Here is a 26,263-nt window from a genome sequence, read left to right on the forward strand (position 1 = left end):
ATTTAAAAGGTTCTTCAGTTTCGGCACAATGTTAAATACTTCGAAACGAATAAATAAATTATTTGAAAAATTGATTATTTAAAATATAATAATTTGAATTAGTAAAATACATGATTATAATTTAAAATACTCTTTATGCAAATTAAAATTTCAGTTCCATATAATTAAAATGATAGATTTGTAATCTACAACATTAATCGTGATAAGTTAAATATATAATTAATTATAAATTTTCATTTTTATTATACAAACGTGCTTTTTAATATTCATATATATAAATTTTAAATTAAATGAATGGATCTTTTCTCTATATATATATATCAGAGACCTGCAGAGGTACCATATGCACGGCCCGGCCCGGATTTTTTTTCAAAATTTTTTTATAGCCCGGCCCGGGTTTTATATTAAGGCCCGGCCCGACTTTTTTTTTAAAAAAAATTTCAAGCCCGGTCCGGATTTTTTTAAAATATAATATATTTATTTTTGATTTTTATAGATTATAATGGCGATTTCAAATATTTGATTTTAAACAGTGTATATTTTAAAAAATTAAAATACGGCTTGGCCTGGCTTAGGACCGGCCCTGCAGATCTCTGATATATATATATAGTATGTTCCTCACAAAAATATTAAATAAAATGTTATTTTAAATTTAATAAGTAATGATCATTTTATAAAAAGTATCTTGTATTTAAAATACTATCATTTAGCAATCTTGTACATCTTCAAATTTTTTTTAATAAGACACTATTATCTGTATCTAAGATCCCTTTTTTACAAAAATTCTGTATCATTATCTAAATCCTTTTTTTAAGGACCTACCCAACTCGGTAGTTGAGCACAGTGGATTTTGATTTTACTTTATTATTGATTTTGGAAGATATATTGAAGAATATTCCCTCGAATATTTCAGATACTGATAAAAATATCTTAATATCGCTCACTTTAATGAAATTAGAATGAAACGGATAAGAATTTGATTTTTTATCTCTAATTTTGATTACAGGATTCATATTTAAATAAACAAACTATGGATTTACATTTATAATTCAATTTTTAATATAATTTTTAAAAAAATGAAAAAAATATTTGTATTAAATCGTAATAAATACAAGATATTTTTAATTTTCAGTATTTAAAATACAAATATACTAAATACACTCTTATTCAAATAAATATTATCAGATATTAAAACAAGTATATTGAATATAAGTATTCATATTACCGCTTAACCATTCCCCTACCCAATTCCAACCTGCCACTATTTTCATATTATAATGGTAACCAATTACTTCTAATCCTGGGGTTTTCCTACGATAGAAATCTCCTATCCCAACTTGCAGAATAATATATTTACAATAAAATATTTTTCTGCCTGGCCATAATTTCCGAAAAAAATCTTAAACAATTAATTAGCGAAAACAGATTCGATATATAATAAATATATGCAATGCGCTAAATCTTCGACAAATAAAAAAATAATATTTCGTGTCTATATAATAAACAGCTCAACTCAATGAGCTTTTGTTACATATTTAATCCTAATAATCTAAAATAATTTAAAATTACTTTTTCCTAATTTAATTAATTTTTTGTAAATAGGTGTTGGCGAGTAAAATAAACATATTCTACAAGAAAAATTATTAAATTAGTGGGAAATGATTAAATTGATTATTAATGTTTAATAAATTTTTTTGGCGGGTGGAAAAATAATCCACCGCCTCCCCCCTTTCTTATGCCTAGCTATAGGCCAGTATCTTAAGCGCTTCTTTTTTAGATGTTAGAATTTATTTATTTATTTTAAAAAATCGATATATTTTTAGCGCGAACTAAATAAAATAAAAAATATTATAAATTAAAAAACTAGAAATACATTTTCGTCAAGTTAAATTTATGACCATCCATGATATATTAAATATTTCTTTTAAAGACTAAACCTGTTTAATTTGAGCCTTTTACTGATGTGAGAAAAGAAACTGCATAATTTGAAAAATTTTTTTTAGTTCAGAACGGATTTTTATTACTTATTATCAGCGAAAAGCATTTTACACTTTGCCCAAATCTTAGTTTTGAAAGTATTTTGGTCCTTTCGGTCTTGACTGTTAGAGGTGCCTATTTTTTGGCACCCTACAGATTTAAGTCAGGTGATTTAAAAAAATGTGTATTTTGTAAATTGTTTAATGGAAATTGAAAATATGAGAAACAAATGAATGTAACTGTTTAGGAGGGAGACCATGAAAGGTAATATATAATATAAATATGTAGCCCCAAGCATTATCAATAAAATAAAGTTTGATATTTTTAAGAAAGTCATTTCTTGACCAGTCATCACCAGCACAAAGGAATAATAGTCATTTGTAATCTTAAGTTCAAAAAAACCGATTTGAGTCAATTCTAAAAAACAACCCGATTAAGGTTATAATGAAAATAATATTATGTAAGGCTGGTAATTTTGTTCATAGATGGTAGAGGTTTGGACATCTATTTGCCAAATCCCGAGGCTTCACAATATTATTTTGGCTAAAATCTTTTTAAAAATCGACCCAAAATTGGCCTTTTTAACAATACTATATTAAGTTAATAATTTTATATAATAAATTCTGATTTTTTTTTTGTGAACGTAAACTCTAAGGATTCTATCTATGCAAAATTTTATAAATTTTAATGTGTAAATTCTTTGCTAGACAAAAAATGTAGAATACAAAATAATTATTTTTATTAGAGACCTGATAAATCAATTTTTTCGGCCCGAGCCTGCCCGCGACCCAGTGACATTAAGAAATCTCAAACTCAAAATATTTATTTTCTTCTATACTTTATAATGTTTTACGCAATAAATTTAAACATTTAACAAAAGCATTGATAATTTTATCTATTTATTACTAAATATGATATGAAAATTTCCAATTGCCTGATCTTTTAAAATTAGGTTTTTATAATTGAGATATTCAATCGGGCAAGAAAAAAAAAGAAATTCCCCACTGATGAAATTACAGTGGGCTCGATTCTGCAGTCTAATAACTATAGGTATTTGGAGAAATTAGACAAAACAATAGATAGGAGAGAGAATTATCAATTAGCCCCTATAAACACTTAATCTCCCGTCATTCCTAATTAATACAATTAAATTTTCTTAAACAACTTCCCCAAAGGCGGTCATTATAAGGTATCTAGGCCCGACCTATTTAATTTTGGGTTTATGTAGGTCCAAACATAGTCTGTTGTCTTTCAAAATCCTATATAAAATAAAATGCTTAATAACTCGTTAATTGTAAATAATCACTTTTTTAATTTTAAATATACGAAAAATGATATTTAAAAAAGGACTTTTATTTATTTTTCAAAATGGTGTTTAACCAGTTAAATGATGTTTTTCAATCAATATACATATATATTTTTTTAATTAATGGAAAAAATAACGGAAGGAAATCATTTGTATAAAACTATATTATAATGAAGTTTTATTTTATTAAGCTTTTTAACAACTGTAAAACTTGTATTATATTAGAAGAAAATTTGGTAGGGAAAACTAAAATGATATAAAATAATATTTATGTCAAGATGAGTTAATCTATATTTAGATTTGCCATTTATGATCAGGATTAAGAATATTTTTTAAAAAAATGAACTTTCTGCCTTTAGTGAGATGAAATGAGTCTTTTTATCTTTTAAACTTTTATTCTAAACAGGGTTTCGAACCGTTAAGTATAGCGGTTTGGTTCGTTTTTTAGTTTAAAATTTTGTAAAGGTCTTGTTCCATTTCGATTTTTTTGAAAAGATTCATATCGATTCGGTCCGATATATAACGGTTCTTTTCGGTTTATTCCGGGGGTATTAATTTGATTTAAAAAAAAATTAATCATAAACCATATATATTAATCTTAGATAAAAATCTTTTTAATTTATATTTTTATAATTTCTTATTTAATTTAACCATGAAATCTAATAGATATTTTTTATTAAACTTAGTAAATATACATTATAATTTTTTTTATTTCATAAATAAATAAGATAAAAACAAACATGCATACAATATGGAATAAAATAACGCATAAATATATAATGAAATTTATACTATTTATGTTTAAAAAGAGAATTAGAACGGATAACTCAAATATTTTCTAATATTTCAGGATTTAATTTAGTTCTCTGCGCAGATACTATTTACTTAAGGCTAAAAAAATGCTCTTTCTACGGATATCTGCGTAGCTGGAACTGTTAGCACATTATAGCTAACTTCTAAAGTTCTGGCATACTATTCTTTACATTATCCGAATAATTCAAAAGATTAGTATCTTTTTCTAATCTCTCTATATTATTAGATGACCGAATTATATATTCTAATTCTATACATTTATTATAATTTTCTATGCCTTGAGAATTATTTTTATTAAGGCTTATGCGATTTTAATAAATCTTCAAAATCATCATCTAAATTATATTTCGACTGTGAACACGTAGACATAGTATCTAGAATTTCAATATTCTGATTATTTAAATTTTGTATTAAGTTCCAAGTTTTAAAATCATGTTTTTTGGTAATCTCTTTTTAGATTGTATCTTATCTAATTAACTGGTAATGTGCCTAATTTCTATTAAATTGAGTATTTAAAGTATAAAAAATATAATTTGAAAGAAATCACGAATTTAAAAATTGTCCCTAAGGAAAATTAAAATTTCAAATTTAGGTTAATAATTTAAAATTAATTATTTTTAATACCGTTTAGAACCGGTTTAAAATATCTATAACAGTTCGGTACGCTCTTTTTATATTTTCTTTATAAGGGTTAGGTTACGGTTCAGAAATTAATAATGGTTCATTCCGGTTTGCCGGCTCGGTTCGGTTCGAAACTTTGATTCTAAAAGCATCTGTCTCACAGCTATCAAAATGAATGCTAAGTCTTGAACTTTAAACCTTTTCGCTCTCCAGTTTTTTTATAAACTTTGACTTTTTAGATATTAGGCGAAGGCCCCTAGCCTTGGGGCAGAATATAATAATAAATATTAATATTTTTTACCTGTTACAATCTCTTCTTTCGTTTCATTGCAATTGTTTTCTTCTTGGTAAAGCGCTTTTATAAAAATGTAGATTTGGATTATAAGAAATTTTGATCAAATTTTAATTTCAAGACTTTGACATTAACTCAACTTAAGCACCCCCACCCTTCCGCATTGAACTATTTCTCAAATATGGTGCCGAAAATATATGACATTTTAATTTAATATAAACAATTTTAATGATTAACTTAACATATATGATTTCATAAAATATTAAATGTAAATCCTTAAATAATTGTACTATGCTATTTTTTTCTTATTTACATTAAGTGATAGAAAGCAGTGGTCTGCAATGGGTAGATTTTCAGCCCGCCCGTCCATTCCCTGAGCTGGCATGTGAGAGATTTCTAGAATATTTTAAGCGTTGGGTGGATAGCGAGCGAGTTAAAAAATATTTTAAAAACAATGGGTGTGGATGGGTGAATTTTAATTATTTTTCGGGAAAAATGAGCAGAACACACTTTTATTCATTAAAAATATTTTTTTATTTTATAAGTTTATATAATATATTTTTAAAAAATCCGGGCCGGACCGGGCTTGAAAATATAAAACTCGGGCCGGGCCTAAAAAAAATTTTTAAAGAAAAAACCAGGCCAGGTCGAAAAATTATTTTTAAAAAAATCCCGGCTGCAGGTCTTTGATATTTTTTAAACAGTGAGTATGCGGGCGGGCTAAACAAAATATAAGATAAACGGGTGGGAGGGTAAATTAAAAAAGCCATAGATGGGCGAGCAGGCGGATTTAAAAAATTATAAAGCAACGAGTGGACGGGCTTTGGCTAAAACCCGCCCATTTCAGACTTCTAATCGGAACCGTTAAGTAGAACTCGGCAAATTCAATTTTATTGGGCCCGAAATTTTAAATTAAAAATATAAAATAAAAGCATTTTCATGAAAATGAAGTAAAAATCACCAAACTTTGTTCTTATTATCATATAGAAATTCTAATTTTATCCCTTTATTTTGATAAAAATACGAGTTCATATATTATTTTTATATTTTTCAAACCCGAGTCTGGCCCGTTGACTCGAACCTAAATCTAAGCCAGGCTTTGGAAAGTTTTTGAGTAGGCTTACAGGATATTGCCTCAAAAATAAAAGAATAATATCATAGATTTAAAAATTATAATTATTTTTTTTGAGTATGATATAACTGCGCAATATAAAGTGGGTAAGAGAATATTTGTTCATTTATAAATTAAGGCCATTTATAAAAAATCTAATTTATTTAAACCAATTTCAGCAATATCAACTTTAAATTTTAAACTATCTCAAATAACGAACACGAGACAAACAATGAAATATGACAAATCTGACTGAACGTAAATATTTTATCAATTTTGGTAAAATTAAAGGAAAGATTTTATTTATTGAAAAACGTAAGGTAGATTTTCTTTATTTAAAGTGGTTCATTCATTCCAATCTTAGGAATCGGCTGGGAAGCGAAATAGGAAAAAGAGTTTTACTATTACAATAATTCAAATTCCAAACAATAATAAACATTTATTGTTTAATATATTATTATTTTAATGTTTACAAGGAGTGTACCAGCGGGGGGGGGGGGGTGCAGGGAGACACCCCCCCCCCCCCCAAGCCAAAAAATGCAGATGCCGGATATATTTTTCTAAAATATTATTGTTTATATTAATTTATATTTGTTAATATTTATTCCTATCTCATATTAAATATATATTTAATTCAGGGTTGTGCATTTGACCGGTCAAATACGTTTCGGTCAATTGCCCGATATTTGACCGGTCAAATATGTTCAAATTCAAATATATTTTAAAGTTAATAATAACTTTATTTTGAATATAATAGTAAAATGAATCTATAATATTAATTTTTTAAATTCATTGTCATTCAATAACTAACGTGTAGCTATCTGTATCAGTCTTGTTCTGATTCATATTCAATATTATCATTTTCTTTAATATTTTTTAATCAATTTTCCTGATATCTTAGATCTTAAATCGATTTCTATTTATATAAGAATATTAACCCAAATCGACCTATTTCTTTCTAAAGAAGAAGTAGAACTAGGAATTGTTAGTCTCTTAATGGGCATGGTAGACAAAGTTTAATCTATTAACTTGAGGTCGGAATTGATTGTTTCGAAATTACTACTTTCCACATAATTTGCTATATTATATATGCTGTTTTTGCTTCTGAAATTAATTATATCACTTAAAATATTTTCGTCATCACTACCTTGTAAAATAGCTAATTTTTGAATTATATCACATACTTCATTAATTTCACTACTAGTGAGTTCTCCTCTTGATATTGTGGACCCGAAAAATAAGCAAACATTGTAATCACATGTATTTACATCTTTTTTTCCTTTTTTAAACATATTTTTAAAATATTTTTCCTTTCATTTTTTTAGAGTATTTGACCGTATTTGACAGGTCAAATACTCCTCCGGTCAATTGACTGAATTTGACTGGTCAATTGACAGACTTGCCAACCCTGATTTAATTACATTTATTATCACATTCATAAGTTATTCTATCAATTAATTTCGATTTCAAGTTTTCCGGCGTAATATTTACTTATTATTTTCAAATTTTTAGTGGCATAATATTTATCTACCATTTTCAAATTTCTAGTCAAATAATAATTATTTCTGAAACTTCTTGTCCAACAGGGAGAAAGAAATTGCAACCTTGTTCAACGAGATAGAGTATCCGCCATCAATCAGTAACAGCTTTTAAGGAGTTAGAAGAGCCAATTATTTGCTATTACTGAAATATCACAATGGCCTGAAAGAAATATTCCTCAGAAGCAAGAAAATTATTGGATTCAATGCTTATTCCAAATTTATTTCTCATTTAGAATGTATTATTTATATACAACTATTTTAAGTATTACTTTTCAAAAACATGACATTGACTTGATTAAGAAGATGATAATAGCGGAGAGCATTTTATCAGAACTCAAGGAAATTAGGGCTAATGTTGATGAAGAATTACATATTTTATTGTTGAGTCAAAAGCAGAGCTATACGTGTTTAATATTTGTCTCCCTCGACTTGTAGCAAGGCAAGCTCATCGTTAAAACATTAATATAGAATCAGTAGAATGGTATATCTTAGATACTGATACATTTATAACCCAAATAAATGAATTTTTAATTCGTCATGCAGCACTTACCAATCTGCAAATATTACTTCCACAAAAGCCTTCCCAACCTTTTTCAGATGGTGCTAGAAAAAAAAATATTTGTTAGATTTTTATCATGAAGATGTTAAAATCTTATGATGCCTTACGCTGAATAACTATGTTTATAAGATTAACTATGGTTGATATAGTCCCAAAAAATGCTATATGCTCTGCATTATTTTAAACATTTTAGATTAAATTCCCAATGTATTAAAAGGGTTTTTATATATTAGCAACTCTTCACATTGGTAAACTAATGAGTGAACATTCTCTTTTTTAAGAATAACAGAGCCCTGCAGAAGTACCAGTTGCAGGGCATAGCCCGGATTTTTTTTAAAGATTTTTTAAGGCCCGGTCCGGGTTTTTTTAAAAATATTTTCAGGCCCAGCCTGGCTTTTTTTTAAAAAACATTTAGGCCCGGCTCGGCTTTTTTTAAAAAAATTTTCAGGCTACGCCCGGCTATTTTTAAAATAAAATTTTCAGGCCCGGCCCGGATTTTTTAAAAATAAATTATATTTATTTGTGATTTTTATAACTAATAGTAACGATTTCAAATAGAGGCTGTTCTAAAAAATACAGCTCGGTCTGGGTATTTTTTTAAAGGCCCCGTTTAGGTGTTTTTTAAAAAAAATTCAGGCCCGGCTCGGGTTTTTTTTAAAAAAGATTACGGACACGGCCCGGGCATATTTAAAAAAAAATTAAAATAAGGTCCGGCCCATAACTCAATCCTAACGAAGATTGGATTTTACATTGTAAATATATAACATACAAAATACAATTATACCTAAGAAACTTTTTGTTTAAAGGCTCAAAAAATTCAAATTTTTATTTTTGGTCATTTAAATGATTCTTTACATATAATTTTTTTATAATTCACATTAATTTAAAATTGTTTATTAGAAATAGTTATTAGTCCTAATAAATTTATGCTTGATATTTTTAAAAAACAATAATATTTCTTAAAAAATTTTATTATCCCCCCCCCCCCCCAGACCAAATTCCTGCGTACGCGCCTGAATGTTTAGGAAACAACATTGCATTTTACAGATTATCTAAATAATTTTTTTAGTGTAGATTGGTCATTTTTAATTAAGAATAATATTAAAAATATTTCCTCATGCAATTTTTAGTAAGTCAAAAGTAGAAATAAAAAATAAGATCTAAGTCAATTAGGTAACTTTTAAAAATATTAATTACTAATATATTTTGATAATCATTCGATTTAAAAAAAAATGGGCTGATTTAAATCAGTGAAAGTATTTATAATTAAAATAACTATTATATATAATTATATTATACTTTTTAAATGGATATTGTTCAATGTATATATATATATATCTGGATGTATACTTTTATTATTTCAATTAATCAAATTTAAATTTTAAAAATTATGATAAATTTAGCCACTTTTTAGAACCAGAATATTCAGCAGAACCTGAAATCCCAAGGTTCAGGTCCCTACTTATATTATATAATTTAATCAGATCTTAAAGAAAATTTATAACATCTCAAATTTATTATAATAAACAAAATTTGTATTAATATTTGAGGAATATTTATAATATACTTACTTTCATGACAAAAATTTCGAGAAATATATTTAAATGGTTCCAAACAGCATTTCATAATTGAATGGTCGAATATTTTTTGATTAAGATTTAAATTTATTTAATATAAGCCATTATTTTATTTTTATGCCTATCGGAAATGATAAAATTAATTAAATTTGATATCGGGAAAATAGTTATTTTATATTTTAAGTTGCATTAGGTCGAGATCAAGGGATTACATATTAAAAATAATGACTACTTAATACATAAAAAGAAATAAGGATAATTATATGTATTCATCACCATCATCAAGTATAGCAAAATAATGTTATCTTCATCTTCATCTTCGTAAATAATGTTAATGATAAGTTTTTTAAAGGGCAGATATAATATTTCTAAAAAGGGGAAGTTAATGTATTTTATTTACATTATAAAATAAGTAACTTATATATATATATTATTTATTTTTTTTTAACTTTTAACATTTCCTTTAAAGAAAAACTCAAATAAATATAAGTTAAAGTATGGCTTTATTATTCTTTATAATAGTTTAATCATCATTTATGTAAAAGTATTTATAAATTATAATATAATACTATTAAATAAAAATAATTTAATTTTTAATTTATTTAATAATATTATTAACGTCTATATCGCTCGTTATCGATTGGCCATAGCAATATAGAATTATATAATGGGAAGATTGCTTTGAAAAAACTTAGTCAAATTACTTAAAATAAATAAATATCATAAACGGGTTTTAAAATATAAAATTTCTGTTTGTAAACTAAAATTCCTCACAGGCCTATTTAAATTTTGGAAAAGTTTTTTAGTCAGGGCTCGTAAAATTGGGTACAAATGGTCCGGTCATAATAATTTTTAATAATGGAAGGAAGCAAATTTTTATAATTGTAAGCTTTAAAAAAATTAGCGATAGGGACCTGGTTGATAAAAAATATTCTGTACAAGTTACCGGCATACTTCTATGGTGAATGAATACTAACCAACCATATACCTCATAAGAAAACCGTAAATTAGTTTAAAAAGACACTTATTTTTTTAAGTTATTGGAACATTGACATAAAAAAAATTCCAAACGATAATTTTATTTTAAATATTCCAATTGATTTTATTTTCAAATTTGTTTTTATTCAAAAACGTAAAACTATTATCGATGGGATCATGAAAATATTGCATTTTTCTAAAAAACAAAGAAAATTATTTTTATTTATGCACAATGTGTTTCGAATTATAAAATAAATTTTAAAAAAAAATTCATAATAAATAATATTTTATATAAAAAACATGGGAGGAACACAAAAACTATTTGCAGGTTTTTAGATTACTTTTTATAAATTCTCAAAATAAATGATTTATTTTAACATAATAATTATAAAAAAATAAATAATAAACTGATACGCTCCAAAAAATTGAATTTATAATTATCATGTGATATACTGGATTAGCAGTATCATCGACATTCACGTATCACATTCACAATATGATTAAATCTAAAATAAACATTCAAAATATTGAAGTATTATTGATTAATTTTATTTTTTAGTTAATTAATAGTTTATGTTATAACTTTTAGTCCAACTTGAATCTGAACATATTATTCTGTGGAACTTGTATAAACGGTGTTGAATGTTGAGCAATTTCGTGGCTAGATTTATTTTTCAATTTTAGGCGGCTCAAAAAAATATTGTAATTTTTTATCAAAATTAGCAAAAAAAGAAATTTCATATTAAAATTTTTTTCAGGGGGATCTCTAAAGTTTTTAGGTGGAAGCACATGCTATATTTTTAGGGCCCAAGTGGTTCAAAATCTTATATTCAATTTGGCCCGGCCCGACTCGGAATTTTTGAATTAATTATTTATAGTAATTTTTGCTAGGCCCGAGAGCCCGACTTGCAAGGTTCCAAATTTTAACAAAATTGTAAGTAATTATATTTTGAATAGAGAAAAATGGTGTATATTTAGATTTCAATGATATCTCGTTATCATTTATTATTATTATATTACTATTATATGTCTTGTTGGCACTATGGATGGATGTCTAAAGTTTGTTTCAGCTTGCATTAAGTTGCAATGCAATAAATTTTTATTTTTTTAAAAATTGTCTCCCTCCATATTAATTTCACAAAAAGGTACATATTAATATTAAATAATATAGTAGACTTGATTTTTTTTGCAAAAATAATTATAGATCTTTTACTATATTAAACTAGAATTTAATGCGAATGTATATATCGTATCATTAATGAACAAATGTAATATAATTATTTGATTTTTCACAACTGATAACATAACAATGCGATTTACGATGACCTCTTATAAAAAATTAATTGTTTATTCGTAATTATCAATCTCTATAATTATATATTATAAATAAAATGGAATGGAATAAATAACCCATCCAAACAATCATTTCTTTCAATGCGTGAATAATGTATTTTATGTATACAGTTGTAGACATTCATATTCATATGAATGAGTTGCTCGAGTTATATAATTTTTTAAAATCATTTATGAAAATGTAAGATATATATGGCTCTGGCCTTAAATAACTCTCGGTCTATATATATAATTTGGGGACTTCGCTCCCCAAACCCCTTTTTACCTTGCCTTCGGCAGGGTCCCTCCTATAAAAAAATTCTTATATATTATTGATTTTTAGGTGGTTTTCATATAATCTGCCTTAAGGTATATATATATATATAACTAAAAAAACGATGATGAAGAAGTAAAACCCAAATAATTATAAAATGTTACAGGGCTGTTTTTGACTATGAATTGTCTAAAATTTCAACAAAAAAAAACAATCTTAAAAATATATTTTTATATTATGGTACAATTTTGAACTAGAGCTCTGAATCGGACCTATTTTTCTTCCCCGATCGTACCTTATCCAAAGATTTTTTTTTATTTATCGATTTTATTTTTTAAAGAGGAGATATAAGAGCCATAATTAGCGATGGAAAAAATAGGATATAGAAATGTAAAATGTGACGGGTAGGAAATATTTAACAAGCCGGGGAGGACTTTTCGAAAAATTCTAAAGGGCAGGGGCTTTTAGTAAAATTTTAACGAACCGGACAAAAATTTAACGTTTAATCTTAGATGGCACAAATAGACATCTATCAGTAAAATTTCAAGGCTTAAGCAATATTTTTCTGGCGGAAATATTGACTTAACCGTTTTTAAATATCGAGCTACTTAACAACATTACTTTTTAGGTATGTTTTTATTCTTGATAAAGATGAAAATGACGTTACATTGGTAGAAGTACTAAAGAATGGAGTTGCCAAAATATATAATAATTTTTATATATTAGGAAAATAGTCTAAAATGTGTAATTATGCAAAGCACTATAATATTTTTGGACATTATCAACCATATATTTAACCATTTTTATGTTAGTTTGCATTCAGCTAGTAATGCATCTAATAAAAATCAGCCAAATATTTAATTTTTTCTCTATCAAGATATGAAATAAATTCGGAAGGATTCTGCTATAATAATAATAGCAGATTTGTAAATGCTGCCTGATTAACCAAGAACCTTTCATTTATTTGAGCTATAAAAGTATCCAAGAGGGAGATAGAGATATTTAATATAGTATTCTTCGACTGACCTTATATTAGTGTTGGAACGATGGGCTTGCCTTACTGCGAGTCGAAGTAGATAAATTTAGAGCTCTAGGAGCGTCACTAGTACAATTTCTGGGGGCTCAAAAAAATTTTTTAAATATGTTTTTAAATTATAAATTACCTTTTTTGTTTTTTTAGCTAAAATTATCCAAAATTACCATTTTTTTTAGCTAATATCATTCAAAATTATCTTTTTTTATAGCTAGCATTATCAAAATTACATTTGGTATTTAAAAAAATAAAAATTTTGAGGGAGCTCTTCAAATTTTTCACGGGGCTTGAGCCCCCCCCCTTCATTGAAGCTACTGTAGTGATCTGCACTTGACTCAATTACCACATATAATTTATGAAATTCATCTACATTTGCCCTAAGCTATTCTCATAGTCTCAATCAAATCTTAATTTTTTGAATTTTATTTTGGTTTCGCAGTGAAAAAGGATTTCGTGGGAACTTTATAAATGAGAAAAATATAACGCCAAGATTAAATTTAAATCAATAATTCATAGAATAAATTAGTACCATATTTATTTCTGCTGCGAATGGGAAAAATAAATGTAAATTATAATATATAAGCGATAAGAGGTAGGAATTGGTAATATTTTTAAAATTAGCAGGCATCTGACTTTTTTGGCTTGGAGAGGGGGGGGGGATTTGTCTCCCTACATACAACCACCACTTTTTAAAATGGAATTCAAAAAGATAAAAAATCAGCTCAATACATTAATTTAGCCATGTTTTATATATATTATTATAATTCATCATAATGTTTTTATGAATTAAATGGCCATAAGAAAAATTAAAATTTACATTGGCAAAATTAATTACAATCTTGTTAAAAGAAACAAATGTTTCCCTTTAGTATCTATATTATATTTAACGCTTTTAGAATTTTAATTACATTTATAAAGGACCAAAATTTGCAACGAATTTATAATTAAATGTTGTATCCCTTTAAATATGCGATATATAAGACTTATATAAAATGATAACTCATTCAAATATTGAGTGTTGCAGAGGCGCCTTCAACTACGAAGTAACAGTTTTATACTTCCCTCCACTCCAGGGGTATATGTCAGACAAAAAATAATCCACAATGAATCATTACACATCCCATTTTCCATAGTATAAGAAGCAGCAAATTAATTGATCTTATTCGGGGAAAACATGGAAGTTTTAATTTTCATGATGTGTAAACAAATTTTAATTCATAAACTAGTGTTAGTCGATGGCATAGAAATAAATTTTTAAGTAGTGGCAGTCAAAAATGGTATACAGGGGCGATGTTACAAATTTAGATGACCTATAAGTTAAAGAATCACTGAACTTTTAACAATTATTTATTTATTTATTTTACCCTATCGATTATTAAATTTATTAATTCTGTACAAATATGATTACTCCCACTTTTCACTTATGCATTGCCGAGCTTTATTAAAAATTATATATTTTAATAATTTACAATTTAGTATATGGATAAACTTTATTTAGAAAATTAGATTAGATTTTGATGATTTTTTACAAACCCATTTGCACCTATTTCCTTTAATTTAAAAATATAATTATTTGCTAAGAAAAATCATATGATTAATTTTCTTACCATTTTAATGCCCTTCATTTAGAAATAATGTAATATAACAAGAAAATTTCAATATATTTTAAGAAGAATAACACAAAAAGAAAAAAAAATATAATATCTGTGAAGTATTATAGTGTTTTTTTATAAAACCTTTCAGGAAGTTCAAAAAAACATATAGATTTTAATAAAATTTTAGTACAATATAAAGGTTGGATTTCATTTCGGTTCTTAGCTTAAAAAATTTAAACGTTTTAGTTCATTCCGGTTATTTCTGCAAGATTCGTTCCGGTTTAGGAAATCATATTGGTTCTTTTAGGTTCGTTCGGTTTTCAATAAGTTTAAAAAAAATTATAAATTAAAAGCAACCAAAATTAAAGGAAATAAGTTGAATATTTTTATTTTATTATTAAACATTAACATTTGAATTAGAGCGATAATTAAATATATCTATATTAATATAAATAAATTTTCAAATCATGCTAATCATTTAATATAATAAATATAATTTAAAACCCGTTGTAAACCGGTTCGAAAGTATTTATAAAGTTACGTTTCAGTCCTTCGTTTTGGAATTTTCTAGTAACGGATCGGTTATAATTCAGAAAATTATAACAGAGATTATAATTCAGAAAATTATAACAGAGATTATAATTCAGAAAATTATAATAGAAATTAATTTGTGTTAATTGTTTTCTAGGTCTATGCCGATATTTAGATCGGACAGATCTTTTTTAAAAAAACGATCCGATCCATTTTTTTATTGTTTTTGGTTATTTTCAGAGTTGTTAAAGTATCTAGATATAAAAATATGGTTGTATCTGTATCTAGATAGATTTTTTATTAAAGTATCTGTATCTAGATATTATTTTAGAGGTATCTGCATCTGCTTTTAGATACTTTTTAATATACATTTTGATATACTTTTATTTAACGCTTTTTTATATTATAAATAAATATAGTTGAATGTAAAATGTATTTTATCTCATATGAGCATATAACTTAATATTAATATATATATTAAAAAATTCTATATATATATAAAATATTAATATATAAAAAAGTATATATAAATATTAATTAAATATTATGTCCGAACAAGCAAATTCTGATATTACAATCCATCTCAAGGAATTTGCCATTTTTAATTGCAATGGAATTGGTATTTTATTTTTTTCAGATTAACATTAAGGGCGAAAATGACGACATTCCATGGCCAATTTATAGACCATATTTTAAAATAATATCTCAAAATAAAGAAAACAAATCTCTGTTAGTAAAATGTTTACCATGTCTACCAAAAAATATACAAATTTTAGTTAGCATTACCTCAACAACATTGTAAAACATTTAAGAGTATAGATACTAAATAAATGATTACAATTTAAATTTTAAATTTTAAGAGAAAACATCAAACACTCTTAATCCAAATAAAAAAGGGGAAGGAGAATAATCTATTAAAGAAAATATTGGACTAGGCTCATCGTCCATTGATTTTTTTCCCAAGAGACCTCAGTCTTTGACCCAAGCCATTTTAGATGATTTAATAACCGATTTTATTATTGATAGATTCAGCCATTTTCAGTTGTTGAAAATCCATCATTTATAAAAATGATCAAAACATTAGCTCCACAAAAAAATATAATTTGCAGACAGACAGTGGTTGCTAGAATTTCTCAAAGATGGGAGAATGAAAAGAAAGAAATCATTAAAAGTCTAATAGAACCATCGTGTTGAAAAAAAGAAGAAATAAATTTAATATAATACATCAAATGTCAGTTATTTTCTGACAGGTGAATTAAGTTTACCTTGGGGGAAGAAGAGGAGGTGATGAACACATGATGGGTTGATGGGAAAGGATTCTTTTGTTATCCATTTTGGGACATGAAGAATTAGATAATTAGATATTTATGATTTGTAATTTTTTTGATAATGTATAGATATTGTTGTTGATGTTTTTTAATAAAGAAATTTGAGTCGTATTCTTATTCTTATTATTATGAAAATATGGCTTGTAATATTGGTACCGTCGACAGGATCGGATCTATCTAGGGATTAATGTGAAATCACAACGCAAGTACTAAAAAAAAACTATAGTGAGATTAAGGATTGGGTTTAAGGATTTCTATACTTTTATATTTAACTTAAAAAGGTGTAAGATAGAAAGTATGTAATGAGTATTAGGCAGAAATATGGAAATAAGATCAGGAATTTAAGACAGTAATATTTGGTATATTATCTTATGTCTAGATGTATATGGTACATATAATTTTGATCATTATTTGGTATGCCTTAAAACTCATTGAATGGTGTTATAGGTATTCCGTCAAAGGAAGCTGAAAGACCTCATGAACAGCAGGACAGAAAGGATTGTTAAATATTTAAATATGTGAAATTTATGAAAATATATATGGATATAGACTTTTGTAATAAAGTGTGTATTATTTAATTATGCATTTTGGGTTTGTAAAGGGATGAATATGTATGGGATAATTTATTATTAATTAAGGTTAATATATTGCATAGGTAACATATGATATATTTAACTATGAATTATTATTTATAATGTTAATATATTGTATAGGTAACATGATATATTTAATTATGAATGAGAATTTGAAGGAATTGAAGTATGATGAAGTCAGAATAATATCTATAATGTTAGATGTGGATAGTTATTTTGATTTAGTGTCTGCATTTAGTGTATATATAAATTGGATAGGAATTTGTATGATACATTAGATGGTGTATAATATTTTTTTTTCCAAATTATGAAATCTTTATATTTAATATATATATTTTTTTTTTAAATTATAAATTTTTATAAGAAGTTTTATTTGCAATTATATTATTTGTGTGGTATGCAATGATGTGAAGGGAAAATATTTTTACAGATAAGGTCAGCCCGTGTTGAGGGGTATGCCTTGAGGTGAAAATATTGCTTAGTTTGCATACTGGGGAAAGTTTTTTTTGTAAATTTATGCTGCATAATACATTTTTTAAAATCTTTTTAATAATTTTATAACACATCACATTTTACTATTTAATTATGAACATATTTTTAAAAAAAAGACTCAAATTATTTTATATTGTGAAGGTATATTAAAAATTCTTTACATATATACCATATAGCCCATTATATTATCAATTTTTGTTACTTTGCATTCTACATTTTTGTTAATTTGTGCTAATTGTGATGACAGAGTTAGGTAGAAATGGTATATTTTTCTTAGGATACTGAGTAATTCCTAGATGGAAAATATTGTATTTTCTACATATTATATATTTGTTCCTTCATATATAATATTAAATGTATTTATATACGTATGTATTGTAATTTTATTTATAATCTTTGTTCGGCCAAGTTTCGCAATTATTTTTAATACTTAAAGATGGATTTTTATATTCATTTTAGGAAATATTTATAAAGATGTAGCTTTGTTTTTTTTCACATGATAGAATGAAAATTACATGTGTTGAAATTGCGTTTCACACATAGACAATGTTTTCACATTACATTATTATATGTAAAATCATTATTTCCTAATTACCATGAATCATACCCTAATAATGTATATTATAGCTAGTTGTTCCCAAATGTCTTAAAATGAATAAATTATTATGTTTTGCGGATATTACATTGTCCATATTAATGTTCCGTAGATTATAAATGCAGATACCCCCATGTACATGTCATTATTGATAATGTCTGTTTTGGCGATTTTATATTGAAATGTACTGGAATTATTATATTATAAATCATTATAAGGGAAGTTGATTCGATAAATTCCCTGAACATCTTCAAGGCGTCCCAATACAATTATAATGGGCGAGTCGATACAATTCAAAGAGGTGATTCGATACAATTCAAAGGGGCGATTCGATACAACACCACCACAAAGAGAGGGACGCTGGGCTTGTGAAGGGTGGGCGTGTTGTAGCTGTTGAAAAAAAGAAGAAATAAATTTAATATAATACATCAAATGTCAGTTATTTTCTGACAGGTGAATTAAGTTTTCCTTGGGGGAAGAAGAGGAGGTGATGAACACATGATGGGTGAAGGGAAAGGATTCTTTTGTTATCCATTTTGGGACATGAAGAATTAGATAATTAGATATTTATGATTTGTAATTTTTTTGATAATGTATAGATATTGTTGTTGGTGTTTTTTAATAAAGAAATTTGAGCCGTATTCTTATTCTTATTATTATGAAAATATGGCTTGTAATACATTAGCTCCACAAAAAAATATAATTTGCAGACAGACAGTGGTTGCTAGAATTTCTCAAAGATGGGAGAATGAAAAGAAAGAAATCATTAAAAGTCTAATAGAACCATCGTTAATATGCACAACAGCAGATTGTTGGAGTGCCTATCGCCGGTATAGCGAACATTTAAATTTGTATAATAATTTAATTACAAACAAATTATTTGAGCAGTTTTAAGAAATGTTAATTTTTAGTTCATACATAGGAGTCACTGCACACTATAGATCCAACAAGTTTGGAAAGAAAAAATGTAGTGTTGGCTTGTAAAAGAATGACCATACATATGATAAAATAGCAAAAAATTTACAAGATATAGCAAAGGATTATTGCATACAAAATAAAATCTCAAAGACCATTACTGATAATACCAAAAACTTTATTAAGTCTTTTAGGTTTATTTTTATTATAAATATAAACATAATATTACTTATTAATGATAGAGTTTTCAAGCCAATTGAAAATATTAGCGAATCCATTGATGATCTGGAAGATGAAGAAACAGTTGCACCAATATCAATATCAGGTCTTTATACTACTGCTCAGGATTTTGAAATATCAGAATCATATATTTTACCTAATCATCAATGTTGTGCCAGTCACACATTGAATCTTGTTGCCATTGTAGATGCAAATAAAGCCTTGCAGTGTAAACAATATCAGAGGGTAAAACTATAATTTTAATTATAATATTTTATATTTTATTCCTTAGATATATAGCACAACATTGTCTAAATGCCAAAATATATGGAATAGACAAAATAAATCTCAAAATTCAGCTGAGATTATAAAAAACAATATTGGCCGATATTTTATATGTCCCAATATAACTAGATGGAACTCCACTTATAAGGCTTTACAATTAATGTCAGAAATTATTAAGACTAAATTTAAAAAATTGGAGAAGATTTGCGATGGAATAAAATTACCTAGATTTTTATCTAATGAATGTGATTTTATTCATGAATATTGTTTAGTAAGTTATAAATAAAATTTGTATATACAGAATTATTTTAAATTAGCTAATGAAGCCGGTAGCAAGTTCACTTGATATCCTGCAGGGAGATAAATATATGTTCACAGCTTATTACTGTGCAACAGTGGCCCCTACACTTTTTGAGGGAATGAAGCAGAATACCCCCATGAAAAGTAACCCCTTGAAAAGTATCCCCCCCCCTTCGAAAAAATGATAATTATGACACCCATAAATTTCAAAAATAATTTTTATTGCATCAATTTTTAATATATAATATTAATAAAATGCAAAAAATATAACTTTATAAATATTATTTTTAAATTAATAATTTAGATAAATTAGAGGAAGAGAAAGCGAAAGAATTTATAATTTCATCAGTATTTAATTGTTTAAATAAAAAATTTTACATTGATAATATGGTTAAATTATTGAGAAAAGAATCTTTCATGGTACTGCGCAGTCTTGTTTTAATTAATTTAATTTTACTCATGACTCTTTCGGCAGTACATGAGGTTGTGGGAATGGTTAATAAATATTTATATAAAATTCTTAAATTAGAGAAAGCAGAAAAATTTAAAAGTAAACGATAAGGTAAAATAAATGAATAGTTTTTCCAATCTGAATCGTAAGTCCCTGAATTATCATCATCATCATCATCAGAAGAAGCTAAATAATGTATTGGTAAAAATATTTTAATTAAATAAATTTACAATTCTCAGAATCTGACAAATCTTTAGATTCTAGGTCATGAGTAATAATTACATTCCCCATTTTGGCCATCTTATAAATATTTCTAAACTTCAACATTTCTTCGAAAATTTGACTTGAATTTAAATTGTAAAATTCATAGATATCCTCGTAATCTTCTTTAATAATTGATTTTTCTGCCATTCCCTTTGGCGTAAAAAATGATGTTTGATGTAAAAATTTCATTGAATCATCATTAAATCTTTCGTTAAACTGCATAATAATTAAATCGAGTGCAGCATAAAACACACCTCTTTTAAAGCTAAAAAAATTTCTATATTTAATGATGAAAGTATATATATATACCTCTCCTTTTTGGATTGTAATGTTTGAAGTCTAGAACTTTCAAAATCAAAAGGTAGATTTCTCTCCTTCATAAAATCTTGCGCCTTTGAAAAAACATCCAAAAATTCAGTGTTATTATCTATTAGATTAAAAAATAATTGACAATAATTTATATTATACTTCTCAAATTAATCAAGCAATCTTTTGCCAATTGAATTTGTTTTATTGCATACCCTATATCCTTCGAAATGGTTTGCAATTTTGTACAAGCCAAACTTGTTATCAACAATATTTTATCCAAAACACTAAGTGATAAGATAAAATCAAATTTTTCTATTCTAAAGACTATAGCACTAGCCATAGTGGAAGTGGCAGGATCTTCAGAATCCTTTAAATTTGTTAAAGCTGCCCTCAAGGCATCATAAGTTGAAAAAAATTTACAATAGCTTTATATGACGATAGCCAGCTTCTAAATAAAAAAAACATTTAAAATTAAATAAGAAACTATTACCGAGTGGTATTCTTGACGCGTAGAAATCGTTGCGATTTTTTCAGATCATTACACTGATATTTTTTGAGAACCATCTTTTTACACCATTAAAATAGACATAAATCTCATCCAGTATTCCTAGAACATTTCGAAGTTCTTTAATTGATTGGCATAATTGAACAACGATTAAATATAATCGATGACAATAACACCAAATAAAAGCTGCCTTTGGCGCCTCTGCTCCAATCAAAGTTTGCACACCATTGATTCTTCCACTCATGTTTGAGGGGCCATCATAACTTTGCCCAACTAGATATTCAAGGGGTAAATTCATCGAGCCAAGTTTGGATATTATATTATGCTTTATATCGAGACCTGTGGTATTTCCCGTACAATATATGTCAATCAGTCTTTCAACAGGCTTCGGCGTCTCATTATTTTCAACATATCTTACTATCAAAGCTATTGCTTCTGATTTCGAAACATCGTATGTGCCATCAACTATGATTGAAAAGCACCTGTTAAATGTAATCTCATTTTGAATTTTTTTTATAACCATATTTTTCATGGTTTCAATGAAAATGTTTATGTAATGATAATAGGTTTGAATATAATTTCGTTTTTAATCCCTTATTGTTTTTATCCTTTTTTCTTTCTTCATTTTGCTGTATATACATTTTTAGTATAGGTTCAGAATCTGCAATAAGCTTAATAAGGGCCATCATATTGCCTTCTTGTTGCTGTTCCCCCAGAAGGCTTGGTTACGAGATATTATATAAAATTTACTAAACATCGACCAAAATTTTCGTCAATATATTAAATTAAATATTAAGTGGTGGGGGGGGGGGTCTTATTATTACATTTATACATCAGAAATCACATGATCATGATGGATATAAAAAAAAATTTTTTTTTTTTAAATTTAAAAAAAAAGTACCCCCACTCAAATTTACTGAAGCAGTTGCTTCGGACCCCCCCTTCCCGTTGTAGGGGCCCCTGCTGTGCAACTATTTCCCAGCTCATTATTAAATTGAAAAATTTTAAACAAATGAACCTGAAATTTAGTTTACCACTCTTAAATGCCTTACTTAAAGGGATTGAAGATAGGTAAATTAATAATAAATTAATCAATATTTAATAATTCTAAGTTTATTGGGACAATTTGTGAAGATGAAAATATTTTAGCAACTATGCTTCATCCTTTTTTTAAACTAGATTGGACATGGTTGCAAATGGATGAAAATTTTAATAAAAAAAAACAATTAATACAAAGATTAGTTGAGGAATTATCAAAGTCTTCAAATGAATGAATGCAAATTAACCTGCGAAAAAAAACCAATAATTTAATATCCGATTTTTTTCAGTATCCCACAGCAGGAGATATGATTGTTAATGATTTAAATTCTGATAATCAACAAATTTTAAATAGTTTTTTCAAAAATGAATGCCGAGATTATTTTTAAACAATATCCTGATATAAAAATGTTATTCATTAAATATAACACCACAATCCCTTCCAGTGCCCCTGTTGAAAGACTTTTTAGTATAGCTAAAAATGTCTTTACAGATAAACGAGGATGTCTTAATGACCAAAATTTTGAAAATATTTTATTATTGAAATCTAATAATTATTTATAATCATTTAATCATATATTATATTTTATTAATGATATATAATAATTATTTATATTAATCATATATTTTTCTAAAAATCATTATTTTAGTTATATTTTGATAAATGTGATATTGAGTCAAAAAATTTTTTAGATCATTTCATAAATTTTTACAATAGAATCCTAATTTAGGTTTATTCAAACCTTATCTAAGAGTACAATTTAAAATGTATCTGCACCTAGATACATTTTAAATTATATCTGTATCTAGATAAATTTTTAGACTATGTATCTGTATCTAGATTCGTTTAAAAAGTATCTTTTAACAACTCTGGTTATTTTATAATTGATATCTATAATATATATAAAAGCCGTGTCACAATTTATAATATGTATTTAAAAAATCGTGAATTTTGAAGAGCGCCTGTGGCCTAACGGCAAGAGCGTCGCTTACAAATCTGATGGTTTTGGGTTTGAATCCCAGCAAAGATCATTTTAATTCAACTTGGTATTTTTTTTTCTTAATCCAACTTGGTGGTTCCGTCCTTTGAGATAAGCATTAACTAAATTCCCATTAGGCCTGAAAATGATGTCATTTGCAGACCTCTGTTGTAAATGCATGGGAAAATAAAATTGGCAGACGCATATCATTTATAAATGGAATCGTTGGCAGAGGTAAAATCCATTATAATCTGCTGTTTCCGATGTCATCCTGAATAGAGGTCTGCAATAGGGAAGTTTTGGTACACCTGCCTGCTCATTTATTTAAAAATTTTGTTTAACTTGCCTGTCCAATGTTTAAAAATTATTATATTGGTTGATTTAGCTCTTTATGTATTATTTTAATGTTTTTTACTTAACTTATAATTTTGAAATAAAAAAAATAATATCTAATAATAAATAGAAGTCAGTTGCTCATTTTGACTGAAATATATTTCAAATTCACCTACCCATTGTTTTAAAAATATTTTTTAACCCTCCCACTCACCAACCCGATATCTTTCAGTCTATCCATCGAATAGGTGGGTTTAAGGATTTGGACTTATTAAGAATGAGTCAAATTGGCTTAGAGAAATTAATAACCAATTATTTTAGGAAGAACATCACAGATTGTTCCATCATCAAGATACCAAAAATTATATCCAAATCTTAATTTAAGATAATGGATGAGATCAGGCGCGTACGCTGGAATTTGGTGTGGGGGGGGGGGGAGGGGTAATTAAATTTTTTAAAAATAATATTATTGTTATTTAAAAATATATAGCCTAAATTTATTAGGATTAATAACTATTTCTAATACACAATTTTAAATTAATATAAATTATAAAAAATTAAATATATAAATCGGCATAAAAAAACTCTAAAATAAATGTGAATTAAAAATATTAAACGGATATAACCGGCGGATGAAAAACTATAATATAAATGTGAATTATAAAATATTAAGTGGATATAACCATTATATAAATCATTAAAAATAAATGACCCAAAAATAGAAATTTAAATTTTTTGAGCCTATAAAATTTTTATATAAAGTAAAAAAATTTAAATATTGGAAATATAAATTATTACACAAGTTTCTTAGGAATAATTGTATTTTGTATGTAATAACTTTAAAAGTATTCATGAAAAAATGTATAACTTAAAAAAATAAATCACACAAAAAATATTATTAAAAGGCATATTATAAATTTCTAATGTAAAATCCAATCTTCGTTGGGATTGGGTTAATTTTTCAATTATCTCATTCGTGCTTGGCGTCAAATGCCTATGAATATTAAAAAGGGATAAACCATTCAATATACTGTCATATGTTGTATCATTAGTTGCAGTACTAATGTGAAGAGTTGATATATATAATAATTTTAATACATTGGGAAAATAATCTTAAAGATGTTTGAAATGATGCAAAGCATCCATAACATTTTATGGGACTATATCAACCTTAATTAAGCTTTTATACCATAGTTGGCATTCAGCTAATAAGCATAAAATACTTAAACATCTTCATGAAAAAAATCTGCTAAATATTTTATTTTTTTTCTATTACCATCTGAAAAAGGTTGGGAAGGCTTTTATGGAAGTAATATTTGCAGATTGCTAAGTGCTGCCTGATGAATTGAAAACCGTTCATTTATATGGGTTATAAATGTATCTAAGAGAGGGACAAAGACATTTATTTTTTAATACTCTTCTACTGACCCTATATTAATGTTAGGACGATGAGCTTGCCTTGCTGCAAGTCTAGGGAGACAAATGTTAAACTCGTATAACATTATTTTTGACTCAGAAATAACATATAAAAAATGAAATTCTTCAACATCACTAACCCTAATTTCCTAGAGTTCTAATAAAATGCTCTCCGCTATTCTAATGGTCTTAATCAAGTCAATGTTATGTTTTTGAATATACATAAAATAGTAATATACATTCTAATGAGAAAAAAAAGTATAAGTATTGAATCCAATGATTTGCTAGCTTCTGAGGAAATATCTCCTTCAGGCAATTGTGATATTTCAGTAAGAGCATTAATAATAAACTCTTCTAACTCTATAAAAGCTGTTACTGCTTGATGGCGAAGACTCCATCTCGTTGGATAAGCTTTTTGCAATTTCATTCTCCTTGTTGGACAAGGAGTTTCAGAAATAATTCTGTTTATAGCATCCCCTAATACTTTAAATTTTACAAGACCATAAAATTATTTTTATTAACATTATTATTGAAATTCAAGCTTCCTGAATCCAAATAGCCACGTAATTCTAGGCCCTGCAATCCATAATATAGAATAGCCTCAATAGTTAGTTTGATCTTAAATCTATTTTCTTTTGCTATTTTTGTCAATATGTGATAAAATGGAAATCATATCCACACTTTGAATTAATTTGAAGAA

At 26.4% G+C, this 26,263-nt stretch overlaps 1 protein-coding gene across 3 annotated transcripts in view; it reads right to left on the reverse strand.

Annotated features, from left to right (window-relative positions):
- LOC135922765 (uncharacterized) overlaps nucleotides 1-26,263 on the reverse strand; it is a 122,432-nt gene that overhangs the window by 38,722 nt on the left and 57,447 nt on the right. For all 3 annotated transcript variants that reach the window (XM_065457223.1, XM_065457224.1, XM_065457226.1), the window contains exon 4: nucleotides 5,019-5,072. In XM_065457223.1, coding sequence (XP_065313295.1) covers nucleotides 5,019-5,072 — 54 coding nt within the window. The remainder of the gene's footprint in view (nucleotides 1-5,018; nucleotides 5,073-26,263) is intronic.

This window comes from Gordionus sp. m RMFG-2023, chromosome 1 (assembly GCF_954871325.1).
Source record: "Gordionus sp. m RMFG-2023 chromosome 1, tfGorSpeb1-WG-v2, whole genome shotgun sequence".
NCBI classification, from domain to species: Eukaryota; Metazoa; Nematomorpha; class Gordioida; order Chordodea; family Parachordodidae; genus Gordionus; species Gordionus sp. m RMFG-2023.